At 50.0% G+C, this 21,499-nt stretch overlaps 1 protein-coding gene across 1 annotated transcript in view; it reads left to right on the top strand.

The window, feature by feature from the left end:
• Positions 1-21,499, top strand: part of LOC119964226 (receptor-type tyrosine-protein phosphatase beta-like) — a 95,161-nt gene that overhangs the window by 7,757 nt on the left and 65,905 nt on the right. The window contains exons 3-4 of the mRNA XM_038793510.1: positions 298-558; positions 8,883-9,137. Coding sequence (XP_038649438.1) covers positions 298-558; positions 8,883-9,137 — 516 coding nt within the window. The remainder of the gene's footprint in view (positions 1-297; positions 559-8,882; positions 9,138-21,499) is intronic.

Here is a 21,499-nt window from a genome sequence, read left to right as displayed (position 1 = left end):
AGACCGTAGTGAAGAACCCACTCGCATAATTATTAACTAGCACAACGTGAAAAAGAAAGATTACACTGAAACTGGAAAATCTACAATGGTAAGGAAATCCGCATAATTTTATTGATTTGTCTGAGGTAACATTTACATGTAAGCCACCTTTGTGTGAACGTTAGGTGGAATAATTGATTTACCCAATGGCTACGCCTAATGGTTTGAGTACCTAGAGATCATTGCCTGCAAGGTGTGAAAATGACTGTAAAATGTGCCATAAAAAAGATGTTAGAAATTTCTGTATTGTTTTCACAGAATTTGCCATCACAGAAATAACATCAGCTGCACCATCCAAGTTAACAGTATCATGGACACCATACCCTAATGTTGGTTATTACATTCTTGATCTAAGGATTGTGAATAATACCAGAAAGCTACCATTCACTGTCATTGCACCTCCCTTTATCACTCAGAAAATATATCGAAGGTTGAGAGCGGGAGTGCTCTACAAAGTGACAGTCAAAGCTATTAGATACTTACATGTAGCTGCTACTGCATCACGAACAGGAAGAACAGGTAAGATAATCATCACTTCCTTAATGGAGCCAAACATTGGAATTGCTCCCCACCCTCAATCTTCCATGATTCAGCTCTAATTAATGTACATCATTGTTGTCTCTCGGTCAGAATGCTGTGTGTTAAAGTCCCACAACAGGTATATAAATTAACATTTCACATTGACCTTGCATGGCAGTGCTGAGGGAGTTCTGCAGTCCCCCACTTGAATTAGGTATTTAACCAAGATTCCATCTGTCTATTCCATAGTGGATGGCAAAGATCACTTGGCAGCATTCAAAGTAGGACAGCTTGCCCCCCTGCTGCCCTGCCAATATTGTTCATTCAACCGCTATTATCAAGATAACTGATTAATTGCTAATGCATCTCATTGCTGCTTGTGGGATGTTACACTGTAGGAGAACATTGCCTGTAGGAGAACATTGTTGGTGTTCCAGAATTAATTAATTGTGCAGTAAGAAGTCTTATATCACCAGGTTAAATCACCAGCTTTCGAAGCACTGCTCTTTCCTCAGGTGAATGAAGAGGTATGTTCCAGAAACATATACATAGACAAAGTCAAAGATGCAAAACGATACTTTGAATGCGAGCATTTGCAGGTAATTAAGTCTTTACAGATCCAGAGAGAGTGATAACCCCAGGTTAAAGAGGTGTGAATTGTCTCAAGCCAGGACAGTTGGTGGGATTTCGCAAGCCCAGGCCAGATGGTGGGGGGGTGAATGTAATGAGACATGAATCCAAAGTCCCGGTTGAGGCCGTACTCATGTGTGCGGAACTTGGCTATAAGTTTCTGCTCGGCGATTCTGTGTTGTCACGCGTCCTGAAGGCCGTCTTGCTGAACGCTTACCGAAGATCAGAGGCTGAATGCCCTTGGCTGCTGAAGTGTTCCCTGACTGGAGGGGAACACTCCTGCCTGGTGATTGTCGCGCGATGTCCGTTCATCCGTTGTCGCAGCGTCTACATGGTCTCGCCAATGTACCACGCTTCCTTTCTGCATCCTTTCCTGCAGCGTATGAGGTAGACATAGAACATAGAACAGTACAGCACAGAACAGGCCCTTCGGCCCTCGATGTTGTGCCGAACAATGATCACCCTACTTTAAACCCACGTAACCCGTATACCCGTAACCCAACAATCCCCCCATTAACCTTACACTACGGGCAATTTAGCATGGCCAATCCACCTAACCCGCACATCTTTGGACTGTGGGAGGAAACCGGAGCACGCGGAGGAAACCCACGCACACACAGGGAGGACATGCAGACTCCACACAGACAGTGACCCAGCCGGGAATCGAACCTGGGACCCTGGAGCTGTGAAGCATTGATGCTAACCACCATGCTACCGTGAGGCCAATGATGGCCGAGTCACACGAGTATGTACCGCGTACCTAGTGGGTGATGTTCTCACGTGTAATGGTGGTATCCATGTCGATGATCTGGCACGTCTTGCAGAGATTGCCATGGCATGGTTGTGTGGTGTCGTGGTCGCTGTTCTGAAGGCTGGGTAGTTTGCTGCAAACAGTGGTTTGTTTGAGGTTGCGCAGTTGTTTGAAGGCAAGTAGTGGGGTGTGGGGATGACCTTGGCAAGATGTTCATCTTCATCGATGACGTGTTCAAGGCTATGAAGAAGATGTTGTAGTTTCTCTGCTCCGGGGAAGTACTGGACGACGAAGGGTACTCTGTTGGTTGTGTCCCGTGTTTGTCTTCTGAGGAGGTCTGTGCGGTTTTTTGCTGTGGCGCGTTGGAACTGTCAATCGGTGAGTCCAGCACCATATCCCGTTCGTACGAGGGCATCTTTCAGCATCTGTAGATGTCTGTTACGCTCCTCCAGGGTTGAAGTTGGAGAGGTGGAGCATCGTGAGGTTATCCATGGGCTTGCGGTAAAACGAAGTGCTGAGGTGACCGTCCTTGATTCCATCCCACCATCAGACTCACCATGGTATCCATCCCACCAATAGACTCACCATGGACTACTCTCCAAAACAGGTTGTAATCTTAGACACATTCATCTCCATCAAGGACGGTCACCTCAGCACTTTTTTTGCCGCAAGCCCATGGATAACCTCACGATGGTCCACTTCTCCAGCTTCCACCCTAAACACGTTAAAGAAGCCATCCCCTGTGGACATGCGCTCCATATACACAGGATCTGCTCAGATGAGGAGGACAGACTCTGAAAGATGCCCTCGTACGAACGGAATATGGCGCTCGACTCATCCATCGAAAGTTCCAACGTGCCACAACAAAAAACCGCACTGACCTCCTCAGAAGACAAACACAGGACACAACCAACAGAGTACCCTTTGTCGTCCAGTACTTCTCTGGAGCGGAGAACCTATGGGATCTTCTTCGCAGCTTCAACACATCATCAATGAAGACAAACATCTTGCCAAGGTCATCTCCACACCCCCACTACTTGCCTTCAAACAACTGCGCAACCTCAAACAAACCATTGTTAGCAGCAAATTACCCAGCCTTCAGAACAGCGACCATGACACCACACAACTCTGCCAAGGCAATCTCTGCAAGATGTGCCAGATCATCGACATGGATACCACCATTACACGTGAGAACACCACCCACCAGGTACGCGGTACATACTCGTGCGACTCGGCCAATGTTGTCTACCTCATACGCTCCAGGAAAGGAGGTCCTGAAGTGTGGTACATTGGCGAGATCATGCAGACGCTGAGACAACGAATGAACGGACATCGCGTGACAATCACCAGGCAGGAATGTTCCCTTCCAGTCGGGGAAGACTTCAGCAGTCGAGGGCATTCAGCCTCTGATCTCCGGGTAAGCGTTCTCCAAGGTGGCCTTCAGGATGCGCGACAACACAGAATCGCCGAGCAGAAACTTATAGCCAAGTTCCACACACATGAGTACGGCCTCAACCGGGACCTTGGATTCATGTCACATTACATTCACCTCCCACCATCTGGCCTGGGCCTGTGAAATCCCACCAACTGTCCTGGCTTGAGACAATTCACACCTCTTTAACCTGGGGTTATCCCTCTCTCTGGATCTGTAAAGACTTAATTACCTGCAAATGCTCGCATTCAAAGTATTGTCTTGCATCTTTGACTTTGTCTATATATATGTTTCTGGAACCCGCCTCTTCATTCACCTGAGGAAGGAGCAGTGCTCCGAAAGCTAGTGATTTGAAACAAACCTGTTGGACTTTAACTTGGTGTTGTAAGACTTCTTACTGTGCTCACCCCAGTCCAACACCAGCATCTCCAAATCATAATTAATTGTGTGAAGTGCTTTAAAATATTTTGAGAAGTTGCTACAACAGGTAGGAGGGAGGATTTCACCTAAGGTTCCCCCAATTATTGGTCAGGGTGCTTAATTCATTGTCTAGTGAGATGAGGTCTGCTAATGATAGGCTGATGGTCTCACCATGGTAACTGATCCTGTTTATTGAAACCCTCTAAAAGACTTCAATGTTGCTTCAGAAACGTCAACCCAGGAAACTAGCAAAAATGCTTTGGGGCAAATGTTAAATAACCAGTCAGTTTGGAAACTGAGGCCATTGGAGTAATTCTGGGGACAGTGTAAAACTGGCATTTAATCCAATCATGTGGGTTTTCCACTTGACAAGTTGGATTAAATTGACCCCTTTTTTATTTCTTATAGTGCCGACCGTCATCTTGGAATAAAGAGGGTAGACAAAAAGGCACCAGACCCAAGTCCCCCCCCCCTGCGGTCGTTCCCCTGAGTAACAAGTATACCGTTTTGGATACTTGTGGGGGGGACGACTTACCAGGGGTAAGCCATGGGGTACGGGCCTCTGGCACAGAGTCTGTCCCTGTTGCTCAGAAGGGAAGGGGGGAAAGGAGTAGAACATTAGTAATTGGGGACTCAATAGTCAGGGGCACAGATAGGAGATTTTGTGGGAGCGAGAGAGACTCACGTTTGGTATGTTGCCTCCCAGGTGCAAGGGTACGTGATGTCTCGGATCGTGTTTTCCGGGTCCTTAAGGGGGAGGGGGAGCAGCCCCAAGTCGTAGTCCACATTGGCACTAACGACATAGGTAGGAAAGGGGACAAGGATGTCAGGCAGGCCTTTAGGGAGCTAGGATGGAAGCTCAGAGCGAGAACAAACAGAGTTGTTATCTCTGGGTTGTTGCCCGTGCCACGTGATAGTGAGATGAGGAATAGGGAGAGAGAGCAATTAAACACGTGGCTACAGGGATGGTGCAGGCGGGAGGGATTCAGATTTCTGGATAACTGGGGCTCTTTCTGGGGAAGGTGGGACCTCTATAGACAGGATGGTCTACATCTGAACCTGAGGGGCACCAATATCCTGGGGGGGAGATTTGTTAGTACTCTTTGGGGGGGTTTAAACTAATTCAGCAGGGGCATGGGAACCTGGATTGTAGTTTTGGGGTGCGAGAGATTGAGAGTAGAGAGGTCAGGAGCACAGTTTTGACTTCGCAGGAGGGCGGCAGTGTTCAGGTCTGTGGTTTGAAGTGTGTCTATTTCAATGCCAGGAGTATACGAAATAAGGTAGGGGAACTGGCAGCATGGGTTGGTACCTGGGACTTCGATGTTGTGGCCATTTCAGAGACATGGATAGAGCAGGGACAGGAATGGTTGTTGCAGGTTCCGGGGTTTAGGTGCTTTAGTAAGGTCAGAGAAGGGGGCAAAAGAGGGGGAGGTGTGGCGCTGCTAGTCAAGGACAGTATTACGGTGGTAGAAAGAATGCAAGATGGGGACTCTTCTTCCGAGGTAGTATGGGCTGAGGTTAGAAACAGGAAAGGAGAGGTCACCCTGTTGGGAGTTTTCTATAGGCCACCTAATAGTTCTAGAGATGTAGAGGAAAGGATGGCGAAGATGATTCTGGAAAAGAGCGAAAGTAACAGGGTAGTTGTTATGGGAGACTTTAACTTTCCTAATATAGACTGGAAAAGATATAGTTCGAGTACATTGGATGGGTCGTTCTTTGTACAATGTGTGCAGGAGGGTTTTCTGACACAATATGTTGACAGGCCAACAAGAGGTGAGGCCACTTTGGATTTGGTTTTGGGTAATGAACCAGGCCAGGTGTTAGATCTGGAGGTAGGTGAACACTTTGGAGACAGTGACCACAATTCGGTGACCTTTACGTTAGTGATGGAAAGGGATAAGTATACCCCGCAGAGCAAGAGTTATAGCTGGGGGAAGGGCAATTATGATGCCATTAGACATGACTTAGGATGTGTTGGTTGGAGAAGTAGGCTGCAAGGGTTGGGCACACTGGATATGTGGAGCTTGTTCAAGGAACAGCTATTGCATGTTCTTGATAAGTACGTACCAGTCAGGCAGGGAGGAAGGGGTCGAGCGAGGGAACCGTGGTTTACCAAAGAAGTGGAATCTCTTGTTAAGAGGAAGAAGGAGGCCTATGTGAAGATGAGGCGTGAAGTTTCAGTTGGGGCGCTTGATAGTTACAAGGAAGCGAGGAAGGATCTAAAGAGAGAGCTGAGACGAGCAAGGAGGGGACATGAGAAGTCTTTGGCAGGTAGGATCAAGGAAAACCCAAAAGCTTTCTATAGGTATGTCAGGAATAAAAGAATGACTAGGGTAAGAGTAGGGCCAGTCAAGGACAGTGGTGGGAAGTTGTGTGTGGAGGCTGAGGAGATAAGCGAGATACTAAATGAATACTTTTCGTCAGTATTCACTCAAGAAAAAGATAATATTGTGGAGGAGAATGCTGAGACCCAGGCTATTAGAATAGATGGCATTGAGGTGCGTAGGGAAGAAGTGTTGGCAATTCTGGACAAGGTGAAAATAGATAAGTCCCCGGGGACGGATGGGATTTATCCTAGGATTCTCTGGGAAGCCAGGGAAGAGATTGCTGAGCCTTTGGCTTTGATTTTTAGGTCATCATTAGCTACAGGAATAGTGCCAGAGGACTGGAGGATAGCAAATGTGGTCCCTTTGTTCAAGAAGGGGAGTAGAGATAACCCCGGTAACTATAGGCCGGTGAGCCTAACGTCTGTGGTGGGTAAAGTCTTGGAGAGGATTATAAAAGATACGATTTATAATCATCTAGATAGGAATAATATGATTAGGGATAGTCAGCATGGTTTTGTGAAGGGTAGGTCATGCCTCACAAACCTTATCGAGTTCTTTGAGAAGGTGACTGAACAGGTAGACGAGGGTAGAGCAGTTGATGTGGTGTATATGGATTTCAGTAAAGCGTTTGATAAGGTTCCCCACGGTCGGCTATTGCAGAAAATACGGAGGCTGGGGATTGAGGGTGATTTAGAGATGTGGATCAGAAATTGGCTAGTTGAAAGAAGACAGAGAGTGGTAGTTGATGGGAAATGTTCAGAATGGAGTTCAGTTACGAGTGGCGTACCACAAGGATCTGTTCTGGGGCCGTTGCTGTTTGTCATTTTTATAAATGACCTAGAGGAGGGCGCAGAAGGATGGGTGAGTAAATTTGCAGACGACACTAAAGTCGGTGGAGTTGTAGACAGTGCGGAAGGATGTTGCAGGTTACAGAGGGACATAGATAAGCTGCAGAGCTGGGCTGAGAGGTGGCAAATGGAGTTTAATGTGGAGAAGTGTGAGGTGATTCACTTTGGAAAGAATAACAGGAATGCGGAATATTTGGCTAATGGTAAAATTCTTGGTAGTGTGGATGAGCAGAGGGATCTCGGTGTCCATGTACATAGATCCCTGAAAGTTGCCACCCAGGTTGATAGGGTTGTGAAGAAGGCCTATGGTGTGTTGGCCTTTATTGGTAGAGGGATTGAGTTCCGGAGCCATGAGGTCATGATGCAGCTGTACCAAACTCTGGTACGGCCGCATTTGGAGTATTGCGTACAGTTCTGGTCGCCTCATTATAGGAAGGACGTGGAAGCTTTGGAACGGGTGCAGAGGAGATTTACCAGGATGTTGCCTGGTATGGAGGGAAAATCTTATGAGGAAAGGCTGATGGACTTGAGGTTGTTTTCGTTAGAGAGAAGAAGGTTAAGAGGTGACTTAATAGAGGCATACAAAATGATCAGAGGGTTAGATAGGGTGGACAGCGAGAGCCTTCTCCCGCGGATGGAGGTGGCTAGCACGAGGGGACATAGCCTTAAATTGAGGGGTAATAGATATAGGACAGAGGTCAGAGCTGGGTTTTTTACGCAAAGAGTGGTGAGGCCGTGGAATGCCCTACCTGCAACAGTAGTGAACTCGCCGACATTGAGGGCATTTAAAAATTTATTGGATAAGCATATGGATGATAAGGGCATAGTGTAGGTTAGATGGCCTTTAGTTTTTTTTTTTCCATGTCGGTGCAACATCGAGGGCCGAAGGGCCTGTACTGCGCTGTATCGTTCTATGTTCTATGTTCTATGCTCTGAGTATCCCTCCACTTTGGCCTTTATTCCTCTGGGAAAGCTGCTGACCAGCAATTGGCCCCTTTCCCAATGCATTGTGCCATCTTGCCAAGGAGAGTTTTGTATCTTTGTATGCGGCAACCCCGAGTTACAATGATAATTGTAAAGTAGTTTCAGATTAATTTTGCTGTGTGTAAATTATTGAAAGTAACATGTTCAAAAGGAGCCAGGATTGTTAGCATCCCTGCAAAATGGAACAGACAATAGGATGTACCAATTAATTGGAATTTAATACTCTTTGAGCATGAGACAATCCAACATGATAGTGCATTGATCCACCAATAAGTGATAAGATGTATATTTACCTCAACCATTCAAGATACAGAAGGGTAGGAGGGGATGTGAGGAAGAACATTTTTGTGCAGCAAGCGAGTGGTGCTGACCTGAAACCTGCTGCTTCGAAGGGTGATGTAAAAGAAGATGTTTGACTTCAACAAGGAAATTGGACAAACACTTGAGTAAAATAAACTTGCAGGGACAGAAGGGGGAATATGGGGCTGACTGGATTGCTCCGCAGAGCCAGAATGGACTTGATGGGCCAAATAGTCTCCTGTGGTGTAAAGATTTTATGACTCTGATGTCCAACACAAAACAAATGATCAAATTCTGGCAGACGGCATAGACTTCAGCCACTCACATGCAAATGTAAAGTGGAATTAGCAATGGCCTATCATTGACGGCCTAGTGTACCCTCAATTGGCCACATAATGTGGAGGAAAGAAGACTAAATATAATGTGGAGGCTAAAATTTGTTAATAATGTGTGAGCAGTGATTCCCTTATATATGAAACAGTTCATATTTCTCGCGGTGGAAAATATTTCATTGACTGACTGGGAAATACCTCGCACTTATTTCAAGTTTCCAACAGTTTCAGGAATAAAATTACATGTCTTTTAATGTAGTTCACCTGCTAACTATCCTATTTTACTTTTTATTTATGAAGTGCCATTGAGTCCAAAACTATTCAGCCTAAAATCAAATTCCAGTTCAGTGGTCATTGCCGAATGGACTAAAGTATGGGGAGCAAATCGGTACCTTTTGAATGTGAAATCCAGCACTAGAAACTATAATTTGACATTTGTCAGCACCAAAGGAATTGTCCCAGGTTTGGATCCATCCACTCTCTACGGAATTACTGTCTTTGCTGCCAATTCTGGTGGTGTTGGAGGTCCTGGCAGAACAAGGCACGTTATAACCTGTAAGTAGCCTTTTTTGTTATCTTCATAACACTGTAAAGCCTCCTTTCACAGAATCCGATCTGGGTAAATGTCGCAGGTCAAATAAGGAGTAAATCTTTTCGGACTGAGGTGATGAGAAATTTCTTCACCCAGAGAGTGGAGAATCTGTGGAATTTGCTGCCACAAAAATTAGTTCAGACGAAAATGTTGTGTAATTTCAAGAAGAAAGTGGTTATATCTCATGGGGCTAAAGGGTTCAAGGGATATTGGGGGGAAGGCGGGATCAGGGTATTGAACTTGATGATCAGCCATGATCACAATGAATGGCGGAGCTGACTCCCAGGGTCGAATGGCCTCTTCCAACTTCTATTTTCTATGTTTCTATGGACCTATTTATGCTTGGGGATTTTTTGTACTATCAAAATATTTTATTTCAAAACTACTTTTGAATGTTGATGGGGACTGGGTGTGCTTGATTCTAGCTAGGAATGTAGCATTACGTAAGCCTAGGGATTCTGCACTGTCTGTTAATGGCATGGAATTAGTGTCTAACTGGGGAGAGGAATTTTATCCATCTTTCTATTCCGTCCCCTGTTATTATATCACATATGACAATGGAAAATCCAATCAGTTCTACCTACCTCAAGGCCAGTGGTAAGTACACTGAATAAAGCAAGTAATTTGCCACATGAGGCCTTGAGTGGGCCCCTACAATGCTGTACCCATCCCAATCAGATCAAATTGCCATTAGGACATGTAAATCAACAAGAACAATGTCAAAGAAAGTTACTGAAGTTTGAAATATGGGTCGTCAGAGATGTCCCTTCAGAGTGACATTGGGCCACTCTGGAAGCCAATCTGTGAGGTGTGGAAAGCCAAGCTTAAATTTTAAATGATGCTGCTACTGAGACTCTCATTCATGCCTTCGTTACCCTGAGATTTGACTCTTGCAATGCAATCCTGGCTGGTCTCCCACATTCCACCCGCTATAAACTTGAAGACATACTAAACTCTGCTGCTCAAAGCTCCATTCACTTGTTACCCCTCTTCTCCCTGGAGTTTCCCAAGGTGGAGGAGGGGTGGGTGCAGGGCCTGGAGGCCCCGATTGGGCTGCGGGAGGTAATGGATGGCATGGGGGCAATGCACTTGGGGAAGGCCTGTGTCCAGATGGGTTCCCAGTGGAGTTTTATACAAAGTTTGGGTGGAGCTGGGGCTACTGCTGGTGAGGGTGTATAATGGGGTGAGGGAAAGGGGGATACTCCCCCTCCCCTACTTTGTCGTAGACTTCTATCTCCCTGATTCTTAAAAAGGATAAGGACCCGGAGCAGTGTGGGACATACCGCCCAATATCATTGTTGAATGTCGATGCCAAGTTATTGGCGAAGGTGCTTGCATCGCGGATCGAGGACTGCGAGCCGGGGTTTATTGGGGAGGTCAGATAGGTTCGTGAAGGGAAGGCAGTTGTCGGCAAAAGTCTGGAGGTTACTTAAAGTGAGTTTGGGATACTTTGGGTTGCACCATTGGAAGAGGTAGGGTTGCCAACTCTCCCCGTCGTCTTGGCGATAGAGCCACTGGACATGGTGCTCAGGGCATTGAGGGAGTGGAGAGGGATTGAGCAGGGGGTGTGGTGATCGAACATAGAGTTTCACTGTACATGGATGATCTGTTATTATATATTTCAGACTTGTGCTGCATTCTGGGATTATGGGTATCTTGGGAATTTGGCCGGTTTTTGGGATATAAATTGAATATGGAAAAGTGTAATGTTTTCCCGATCAATGCCAGAAGACAGGAAAGGAGGTTAGGGGAGTTACCATTTAGTGTGGTGAGGATCAGTTTTTGATACCTTGGTATTCAGGTGGCATGGAGCTGGGCCCAGCTGCAAAGGTTGAACTTGGTTCGATTGGTGGAGAGAATGAAGGCAGATTTAAAGGGTGGGATGTGTTGCCGTTGTTGCTGGCAGGGCAGGTGCTGACAGTAAAAATGACAGTGCTACCTAGGTTTCTGTTTGTGTTTCAGAACCTTCCCATCTTTGTCCCTAAGCCATTTTCAGGAAAGTTAATGGTTAGTGGGCAGCACGGTAGTACAAGTGAATAGCACTGTGGCGTCACAGCGCCTGGGTTCCAGGTGTGATTCCCCGCTGGGTCACTGTCTGTGTGGAGTCTGCACGTTCTCCCCGTGTCTGCGTGGGTTTCCTCCGGGTGCTCCTGTTTCCTCCCACAGTCCAAAGACGTGCAGGTTAGGTGGATTGACTATGCTAAATTGCCATTAGTGCCAAAAAGGTTAGGAGGGATTATTGAGTTAAGGGGATAGGGTGGAAGTGAGGGCTTAAGTGGGTCGGTGCACTCGATGGATCGAATGGCCTCCTTCTGCACTGTATGTTCTCTGTTCTATGTTGATTTCAGGGTTTGTGTGGGCGGGGTAAGCCCCGTGGGTACGGCGGGCTTTTCTGGAATGTGCGCATGGGGGTGGGACTGATGTGGCTGAATTTGATAAATTATTATTGAGCTGCAAACATTAGGATGGTGAGGAAATGGACCGTGGAGGAGAGGTCGGTTAGGGGACGGGTGTAGGCGGCATTGTGTAGGGGACCAAGCTTGAGGACTATGTTGTTGGCGCCCCTGCCATTCTCACCGGCCAGGTGTTCCATTAGTCTAGTGGTGATGTTGGCCTTGAGGATGTGGGTGCCATGTCGGCAACATTTAGGGTTAGAGGGAATGTCATTGTGGGCGCCTATTTGTGATAACCAGAGGTTCGTGCCGCCGAGTCTGGATGCGAGGTTCCAGGGGTGGCGGCAAGTGGGGATTGAGTACTTCAGGGACTTGTTTATAGGGGCAGGTTTGCAGGACCAGAGGAGTTGGAGGAATTGTGTGAGTTGCCCAAGGGGAATGGGTTTAGGTATTGGAAGATTTGGGATTATGTGAGGAGAGAGGTGCTGTCTGTCCTGGGGGTTGCTCCCTCCAGTGCTACAAGATAAACTTCTGTTGGAGGATGATATAGGCGAGGGGAAGGTGTTGGATATTTACAAGTAACTAATGGCATGGGAGGGTACCCTGATGGAGCATGTTAAACGCGTATGGGAAGGAGTTGGGAGAGGACCGGGACATGGGCTGAGGCTTTGAGGAGGGTGAATGTATCATAGAACATAGAACATAGAACAGTACAGCACAGAACAGGCCCTTCGGCCCTCGATGTTGTGCCGAGCAATGATCACCCTACTCAAACCCACGTATCCACCCTATACCCGTAACCCAACAACCCCCCCCCCCTTAACCTTACTTTTTTTAGGACACTACGGGCAATTTAGCATGGCCAATCCACCTAACCCGCACATCTTTGGACTGTGGGAGGAAACCGGAGCACCCGGAGGAAACCCACGCACACACGGGGAGGACGTGCAGACTCCGCACAGACAGTGACCCAGCCGGGAATCGAACCTGGGACCCTGGAGCTGTGAAGCATTTATGCTAGCCACCATGCTACCGTGCTGCCCATAAAATTTCTTGTCCTCTACCATTCATCAATGCTATTCTCATCAAGCTACTGACCACCCAATTTTCCTTCCTGGCCCCCATGTGTTAGCTGATAGTGTTCATGAAATGAAATGAAAATCGCTTATTATCACGAGTAGGCTTCAATGAAGTTACTGTGAAAAGCCCCTAGTCGCCACATTCCGGCACCTGTTCGGGGAGGCTGGTACGGGAATCGAACCGCACTGCTGGCCTGCTTTCAAAGCCAGCGATTTAACCTGGTGAGCAGTATCCTTGTCTTGTGCGAGGTTAAGCCTCATCCAGTTTAAAGTGATGCATAGGGCCCACATGATGGTGGCGAGGATGAGCAGGTTTTTTTGAGGGGGTGGAGGATAGACTTGAAGGGTGGCACAGAAATTAGCACTACTGCCTTACGGCACCGAGGTCCCAGGTTCGATCCCGGCTCTGGGTCACTGTCTTTGTGGGTCATTCTCCCCGTGCCTGCATGGGTTTCACCCCCACAAGCCAAAGATGTGCAGGGTAGGTGGATTGGCCAAGCTAAATTGCTCCTTAATTGGAAAACATTTTTAAAAAAAGAATGAGAGACCTGGGAACAACCTTCTCAAATCTCCTCTCCATTCCCCTAGTTTCTGCAGTCTCAGAGATCTAGGTGCTGCGAGCCCATGTAACCCAAGGTGTGGTCCCTTTAATTGGGAAATCCTTCTTTTGACAGAAGGAACATGTCATTTCACCCTCCTTTCCCCACCCATTTCCCCCATCCAATTGCCGAGGAATTGGGAAGCAGGTGCTGCAATTCAGTGCCAGCAAACACCCTGAAGAGTTCAGTGGGTGGGGGTTGAGTCACTAATAGCCGTGCAGTTTTACAGGGGCTAAGGTGAGAAAATTCTGTCGCAGTGTCATGGAGATAATTGAATACTGGGCTGAGGAAGAGTGAGTAACAGAGAGACTGGGAGCCAGAGATGAGGGAATCTTGTATCAAAATGTGGCCTTCTGCAAAAAAAAAATGTATTTCCTGATGTTTGCCTGCTACTGTTTGTTTTAATTTGCTGGAAAATGCTTGATGTAATCCATTGTAACTGATCAATCAGGTAAATGTGACATTGAAATTACAGGTTGTAACCACCAGGTGGTAGTGGTGTTCTACTTTAACCTGCATCACTGATCCCACACAATGAGCAATGCCACAGGAGATCTGCGAGTAATATACCAATATTGTGACATGTTTAAGTTTAAATTATCATTTACAATTCTGTATTGTTGGGAGTAGTTGTCATGGCTGACAGCAAAGTGATTCATTTCTCATTCTTATAATTGCTTCATAATGAACATTAAGGATTAAACACACAACCTAGACTGACACACCCGTGTGGTGTTGGGAGTGCTGATTTGTCAGAATTGCAGTCTTTCAAAAGAAGCATTAAACTGAGGCCCCAGCAGCCCAAAGCTGCTGAGGAGGGAGTAGGGGTTCTTCTCGGTTCCCTGGCCAGTATTTATCCTTCAATCAATGTCACTAATAGATGATCTAGTTAGGAGTAGGATCTTTCCCAATGTAGATTATCTGTCATGTTTCTCACATAATGGCAGTGCCCACCTTTTAAAGTATTTCAGTAGCTGAAGTGGGATGTCGACATCTTGAGGTTGTGAAAGGTGCTACATAATTGCAAGTCTTTCTTTGTTCTCTTGGGCTTCATTTTATTGGCAACTGTCTTTATTTTTATTTGTTCATGCAATATTTGTTCATCCCTAATTACCCTCTGTGGTGAACGTATTGCATTAACCATTCACCATGTCTGTAACTGTATCATGCTGTTGCTCATGAGGGCTCCACCTATGGACCATTGTAAGATATTACCTGTGATGTATCATGCTGGTGCCCTTGTGGGCGCCGCCCCTGGCTCCACCCCTTGAGGGGAGGGATAAAGAGCAGCTGCCCTGTAGGCGGCTCTCAGTAGCAGAGCAGTTGCAGGCAGGCACTGTTCTAGTCGATTAAAGCCAGTTTACTTCTACTCCTTGTTTCGTGTGAATTGATGGTCGCATCAATTTAATCAACTACAACACCACAATGGAATCGGCCCTCAAACCTGACCAACTGGAACTCGACCCATAAGCCACAGAGGCAAAAGGGATTTTTTTCGCACTGGCTCCGCTGTTTCGAGGCCTATCTCGCCTCCTCCTTCCGTCTCCGACGATCAGAAGCTGAGCCTCCTCCACGCCCGGGTGAGCCATCGAATCTCTGTACAACTCGAGGAAGCTTCCACCTACGCAGACGCCCTCGCGATGTTGAAGCGCCTATACGTAAGGCCAGTGAACGAGGTGTGCTCGCGGCATCTCCTCACTTCCCGTCGGCAACGCCCCGGGGAAACGCTGGAGTAGTACCTCGCCGCCCAACACATGCGTCTGACGGGGGCCGCCATCTTGGCCGCCATCTGCAACGCTGCCCGACACGTGCGACCGACAGGGGCAGCCATCTTGGGATCACCCCAGCACCTCCGGCTACCCGCAACTCAGCACAATCACCCTTGACCAGTCGCGACCCAAACACCTCCGGAGCTCCATGATGGACACAAAATACCTTGCCTGTTCGACTCTGGGAGCACGGAGAGCTTCATTCATCCAGACATGGTAAGACGCTGCTTACTCCCAATCTTCCCAGCACATCAAACCATCTCCCTCGCTTCTGGGTCGCACTCAGTGCAGATCCGGGGGTCCACTACCGCAACCCTAGCAATTGAGGGCGCCGAGTACGCCGATTTAAGTTATATGTATTCCCAGACCTCTGTGCTCTTCTCCTGTTGGGACTGGACTTCCAGTGTAACCTCAGGAGCCTAACTCTGAAATTCGGCGGGCCCCTACCCCCACTCACCATATGTAGCCTCGCGACACTAAAAGTTGACCCTCCCCGTGTGGTAGTATGACTAGAGGTACTACGGTACCTGGGAGTGTGAACTACCATTGGTGAAGAAGGCTCGCTGCTCATTGGCCCAAGTGTTTGCATTTCATTGGTCGGAACGTAAGGTAGCTCCGCCCAGTGAGGCGGGGTATAAGAACCCGTGTTTCCCAGCAGCCGGCCTTCTTTCTGTACTTGAGCTGCTGAGGAAACATCTTGTAGATTAAAGCCTTCAATTCGGACTACATCCTCGTTTTTGTGCTTATTGATCGCGCATCAATTTAATCTACATGTTTTAAAGGATGGAGCTCCACATCGAGCCGGAGTGTCTACGACTCAGCTCCCATGCAGCTAACGCAGCAGCTACATTCAAGCACTGGCTAGCTTGTTTTAATAGCTACCACAGCACGGCGGAAAACGTACCGACGAGGGAGCAGAAGCTACACATCCTCCACTCGTGCGTCGGCACCGCCATCTACACGCTCATCGAGGACACGTCCGATTACGACTCCGCCATGGAACTGCTTAAAGGCCACTTCATCCGGCCGGTAAATCAAGTTTACGCTCGGCACTTACTGGCTACGAGGCAGCAGATCCCTGGTGAGTCGTTAGACAATTTTTACCGTGCGCTTCTTGTACTGGGGAGGAACTGCAGCTGCCCACAAGTTTCTGCTAATGAGCACACTGAACTCCTCATCCAAGACACCTTTGTTGTGGGTATGCATTCCCCACAAATCCGCCAGAGACTGTTAGAGAAGGAAACTTTGAGCCTCACGGAGGCACGGGCCCTCGTGAACTCTCTAGATGTTGCAAACAGAAACGCCCGCTCATACGCCCCAGACCGCGCGGCGGCCCCCTGGGCAGCGTGGAATTCAGCTTCCCCTTCCCCTACAGTCTCTGAATCACCTCAGGCCTGCGCTGCAAGACGCCCTGGAAACCCCGCTGGGCCCCGTTGCTAATTATGTGGACAGGCAAAACACTCCCGACAGTGTTGCTCAGCCCTATCGGCAACGTGCAAGGGCTGCGGTAAGAAGGGTCATTTTCTGTCGGTTTGCCAGGCCAAGGCGTTCGCTGCAGTCCCGGCAGCGACTGCGGGACACCCCCCCCCTCTCTCCGAGGGCCCGTGCTGCCCGCGAACTTCTCCATCCCCATCCCCAACGCCACGTGCGGCCTCTGGGTGACGCCGTCTTGTTTTTCCGACGCCACGTGCGGGGGACGGGCGCCGCCATTTTGTCCATCCCCCGCTATGTGCGACCAGTGGGCGCCGCCATCTTGGATCGGCTCCGAGGACCCCGGCGCAGGTGACGACTCCGATCTTCTGCCACAACTCGCATCAGTCACCTTGGACCAGTCTCGACCCCGCACCCTCTCTCCGGCGACGACAAAGGTCCTGCTCAATGGGCACAAAACGTCTTGCCTGCTGGACTCCGGGAGCACGGAGAGTTTCATACACCCTGCCACGGTAAGACGCTGCTCTCTTCCTGTCCATCCCGTTAAGCAAAAAATCTCCCTGGCCTCTGGCTCCCATTCGGTTGTGATCACGGGGTATTGTATAGCGGACCTCACGGTCCAGGGGAGGGAGTTCAAAAATTACAGGCTCTACGTCCTCCCGACCTCTGCGCGGCTGCACTCCTGGGGTTAGACTTCCAGTGTAACCTCCAGAGCCTAACATTTAAATTTGGCGCCCCTATACCTCCCCTCACTGTCTGCAGCCTCGCGACCCTCAAAGTCGATCCCCCGTCCTTGTTTACAAACCTCACCCCGGATTACAAACCTGTTGCCACCAGGAGCAGACGGTACAGTGCCCAGGACCGGGTCTTCATCAGGTCCGAGGTCTAGTGGCTTCTGAAGGAAGGGGTCATCGAGGCTAGTAACAGCCCCTGGCAAGCACAAGTTCTGGTGGTAAAGACGGGGAGAAGAATAGGATGGTCATAGACTACAGTCAGACCATCACCAGGTTTACGCAGCTGGACGCGTACCCGCTCCCCCGTATATCCGACCTGGTCAACAGGACCGCACAGTACAAGGTCTTCTCCACGGTAGACCTGAAGTTGGCCTACTACCAGCTCACCATCCGCGCGAGCGATCGCAAGTACACTGCGTTCGAGGCGGACGGGCGGCTCTACCACTTTTTAAGGGTTCCCTTCGGTGTCACAAATGGGGTCGCAGTCTTCCAACGAGAGATTGACCGAATGGTTGACCGATACGGTTTACGGGCAACTTTCCCGTATCTCGATAATGTCACCATCTGCTGCCACGATCAGCAGGACCACGACACCAACCTCCTCAAATTCCTCCAAACCGCAAAACTCCTGAATTTGACCTATAACAAAGAAAAATGTGTGTATCGCACCGGCCGCCTAGCCATCCTCGGCTACGTAGTGCAAAATGGAGTGATAGGCCCCGACCCGGAACGCATGCGCCCCCTAATGGAGCTCCCCCTCCCTCACTGCTCCAAGGCCCTGAAGCGCTGCCTCGGGTTTTTCTCTTATTACGCTCAGTGGGTCCCCAACCATGCCGACAAAGCCCGTCCCCTCATACAAACTACCACTTTCCCCCTGTCGACGGAGGCCCGCCTGGCCTTTAGCCGTATCAAAGCGGATATCGCAAAGGCCACGATGCGCGCCATCGACGAGTCCCTCCCCTTCCAGGTTGAGAGCGACGTGTCCGACGTAGCTCTGGCAGCCACCCTCAACCAAGCGGGCAGGCCCGTGGCCTTCTTCTCGCGCACCCTCCATGCTTCCAAAATCCACCACTCCTCGGTCGAGAAGGAAGCCCAGGCCATAGTCGAAGCTGTGCGGCATTGGAGGCATTACCTGGCCTGCAGGAGGTTTACCCTCCTCACAGATCAATGGTCGGTGGCCTTCATGTTCGACAATGCACAGTGGGGCAAGATAAAAAATGACAAGATCTTGCGATGGAGGATCGAGTTATCCACCTACAACTATAACATCTTGTATCGTCCTGGGAAGCTAAACGAGCCTCCCGATGCCCGGTCCGGCGGCACCTGTGCCAACGCACAAGTGGACCGCCTCCGAGCCCTCCACAAGGACCTCTGCCACCCAGGGGTCACCCACTTCTGCCATTTCGTGAAGACGGCAACCTGCTCTACTCCATCGAGGAGGTCAGTACAGTCACCAGAAACTGCCACATCTGCGCGGAGTGCAAGCCGCACTTCTACCGCCCCGAAAAAGCGCATCTGATAAAGGCTTCCCGTCCCTTTGAACGCCTCAGCATGGACTTCAAAGGTCCCCTCCCCTCTACCAACCGCAACACGTACTTCCTCAACGTGATTGATGAGTACTCTCGTTTCCCGTTCGCCATCCCCTGCCCCGACATGACCACAACCACCATCATAAAAGCCCTCCACAGCATTTACTCCCTGTTCGGTTTCCCCGCCTACATACACAGCTATAGGTGGTCCTCCTTCATGAGTGACGAAAACTGCGTCAATTCCTGCTCAGCAAGGGCATTGCCTCAAGCAGGACGACCAGTTACAACCCCCGGGGTAACGGACAAGTCGACAGGGAGAACGGTACGGTCTGGAAAACCGTTCTACTGGCCCTACGGTCCAGAAATCTCCCAGTCTCCTGCTGGCAGGAGGTTCTCCCAGACGCCCTCCACTCCATCCGATCCCCAGGAAGTCTACCTCAGGGACCCTGCTCCCGACCTGGTTGGCAGTCCCCGGGCCCATCCTGCTCAGGGAGCACGTGCGGGCGCACAAATCGGACCCGTTGGTCGAGAGGGTCCAGCTGCTCCACGCTAACCCGCAATATGCGTATGTGGAGTACCCCGACGGCCAACAAGACATGGTCTCCCGACGGGACCTGGCGCCCGCCGGATCCCCGCCATCCCCCTCGTCACCAGCCCCACCCACCCCCCCACAGGCTATGGCGGGCCCCCCCCCAACCGCAACTGCACCCTGCAGGCACTCCCCCCCTGGCCCGCCAACCCCCTCACCTACGCCGCCCCCCACTCCCCGGCCCGGCCCTCACCAGCGCCGTCTAGGTGTGTTGAAACCTCCACAAGGACCGGATCATCGCACCGGATCATGGACGCCCGCATCTCCATCAACATCTCCGCCGAAGCTCCGTCGGTCGCAGAGGATGTCCAAGGCCCCCAATCGTCTGATCGAGTCGATGTGAATTCTTAATGGATTTTTTTTCTGTCTCTGTAAATAGTTACCGGCCAGTGCGCCATGTTGATAACGCAATTCCTGATGCTGTACATAGTCACGGGCCAGTGGGCAGCCGCCGTTAGAGAGAGGTATAGTCCCATATCACTAGTCATACTACCAGTAAATTGTCCCACCCGCACTGGATTACCAGCCATGGCTGGACGCCTGAGCAGTCTTCCTCCCCCCCACCCCCCCGGTTCCTTTCTCAACAAGGGGTGAATGTGGTAGTATGAATAGAGGTACTATGGTAGCTGGGAGTGTGAGCTACCATTGGTGGAGAAGGCTCGCTGCTCATTAGCCCAAGTGTTTGCATTTCATTGGTCGGAACGTAAGGTAGCTCCGCCCAGTGAGGTGGGGTATAAGAACCCGTGTTTCCCAGCAGCCGGCCTTCTTTCTGTACTCGAGCTGCTAGGGAAACATCTTGTTGATTAAAGCCTTCAATTCGGACTACTTCCTCGTTTCAGTAGTTATTGATCGCGCATCACCCCGCTCTTCGCAAATCTCACCGCCGACTGTAAACCCGTCGCCACCAGAAGCAGGTGGTACAGCATCCAGGACAGGACTTTTATCAGGACCGAGGTCCAGCGACTCTTGTGGGAGGGGATCATCGAGGCCAGCAATAGCCCCTGGAGAGCTCAGGTGGTGGTCGTCAAGACCGGGGAAAAGAACCGGATGGTTGTAGATTACAGCCAAACCATAAACCGGTACACGCAACTCGATGCGTACCCGCTTCCCCGGATTGCAGACATGGTAAACCAGATCGCACACTACCGGGTGTTCTCCACGGTGGATCTGAAGTCTGCGTACCACCAGCTCCCAATCCACCTGGGGGACCGCCACTACACGGCCTTTGAGGCAGACGGCCGCCTCTTCCACCTCCTCCGGGTCTCCTTCGGCGTCACAAATGGGGTCCCCTCTTCCAAAGAACCATAGACCAAACGGTGGACCAGTACGGGCTGCGGGCCACATTTCCGTACTTGAACAACGTCACCATCTGAGGCCATGATCAGCAGGACCATGATGCCAACCTCCAAACCACCCAAACCCTTAACCTCACCTACAACAAGGAGAAATGCGTTTTCCGCACAACCAGACTAGCCATCCTCGGCTACGTCGTGGAAAACGACCCCGACCGTATGCGCCCCCCACTGCAACTCCCCCTTCCCCAAGGCCCTGAAAAGGTGCCTCGGGTTCTTTTCCTATTACGCCTAGTGGGTACCAACTATGCAGACCAAGCCCGCCCACTAATCAAAGCTACCATCTTCCCACAGACGGCCGAGGTTCGCCAGGCCTTCAGCCGCATCAAGGCGGACATCGTCAAAGCCGCGATGCGCGCGGTGGACGAGTCCGTCCAATTCCAGGTGGAGAGCGACGCATCAGAGGTCGCCCTCGCCGCTACCCTCAATCAGGCGGGCAGGCCAGTAGCATTTTTTTCACGTACCCTCACCGCCTCCGAAATTTAACACTCTTCGGTCAAAAAAGAAGCCCAAGCTATCATGGAAGCTGTGCAGCACTGGAGGCACTACCTCGTTGGTAGGAGGTTTACCCTCGTCACCGACCAACAATTGGTAGCCTTCATGTTCGATAATACGCAGCGGGGCAAGATCAAGAATGATAAGATCTTGAGGTGGAGGATCGAACTCTTCACCTATAATTACGAAATAGTATATCGTCCTGGGAAGCTCAACGAGCCCCCAGATGCCCTGTCCCGTGGCACATGCGCGAACTCTGGGCTATCCACGATGACCTCAGCCACCCGGGCATCACCCGGCTTCTCCACTACATCAAGGCCCACAACCTGCCCTACTCCACTGAGGAGGTCAGGGC

The sequence above is a fragment of the Scyliorhinus canicula genome, chromosome 4, assembly GCF_902713615.1.
Source record: "Scyliorhinus canicula chromosome 4, sScyCan1.1, whole genome shotgun sequence".
NCBI classification, from domain to species: Eukaryota; Metazoa; Chordata; class Chondrichthyes; order Carcharhiniformes; family Scyliorhinidae; genus Scyliorhinus; species Scyliorhinus canicula.
Note: the sequence above shows the minus strand (reverse complement) of the source record. Positions and strands in the feature narration are given on the sequence as shown.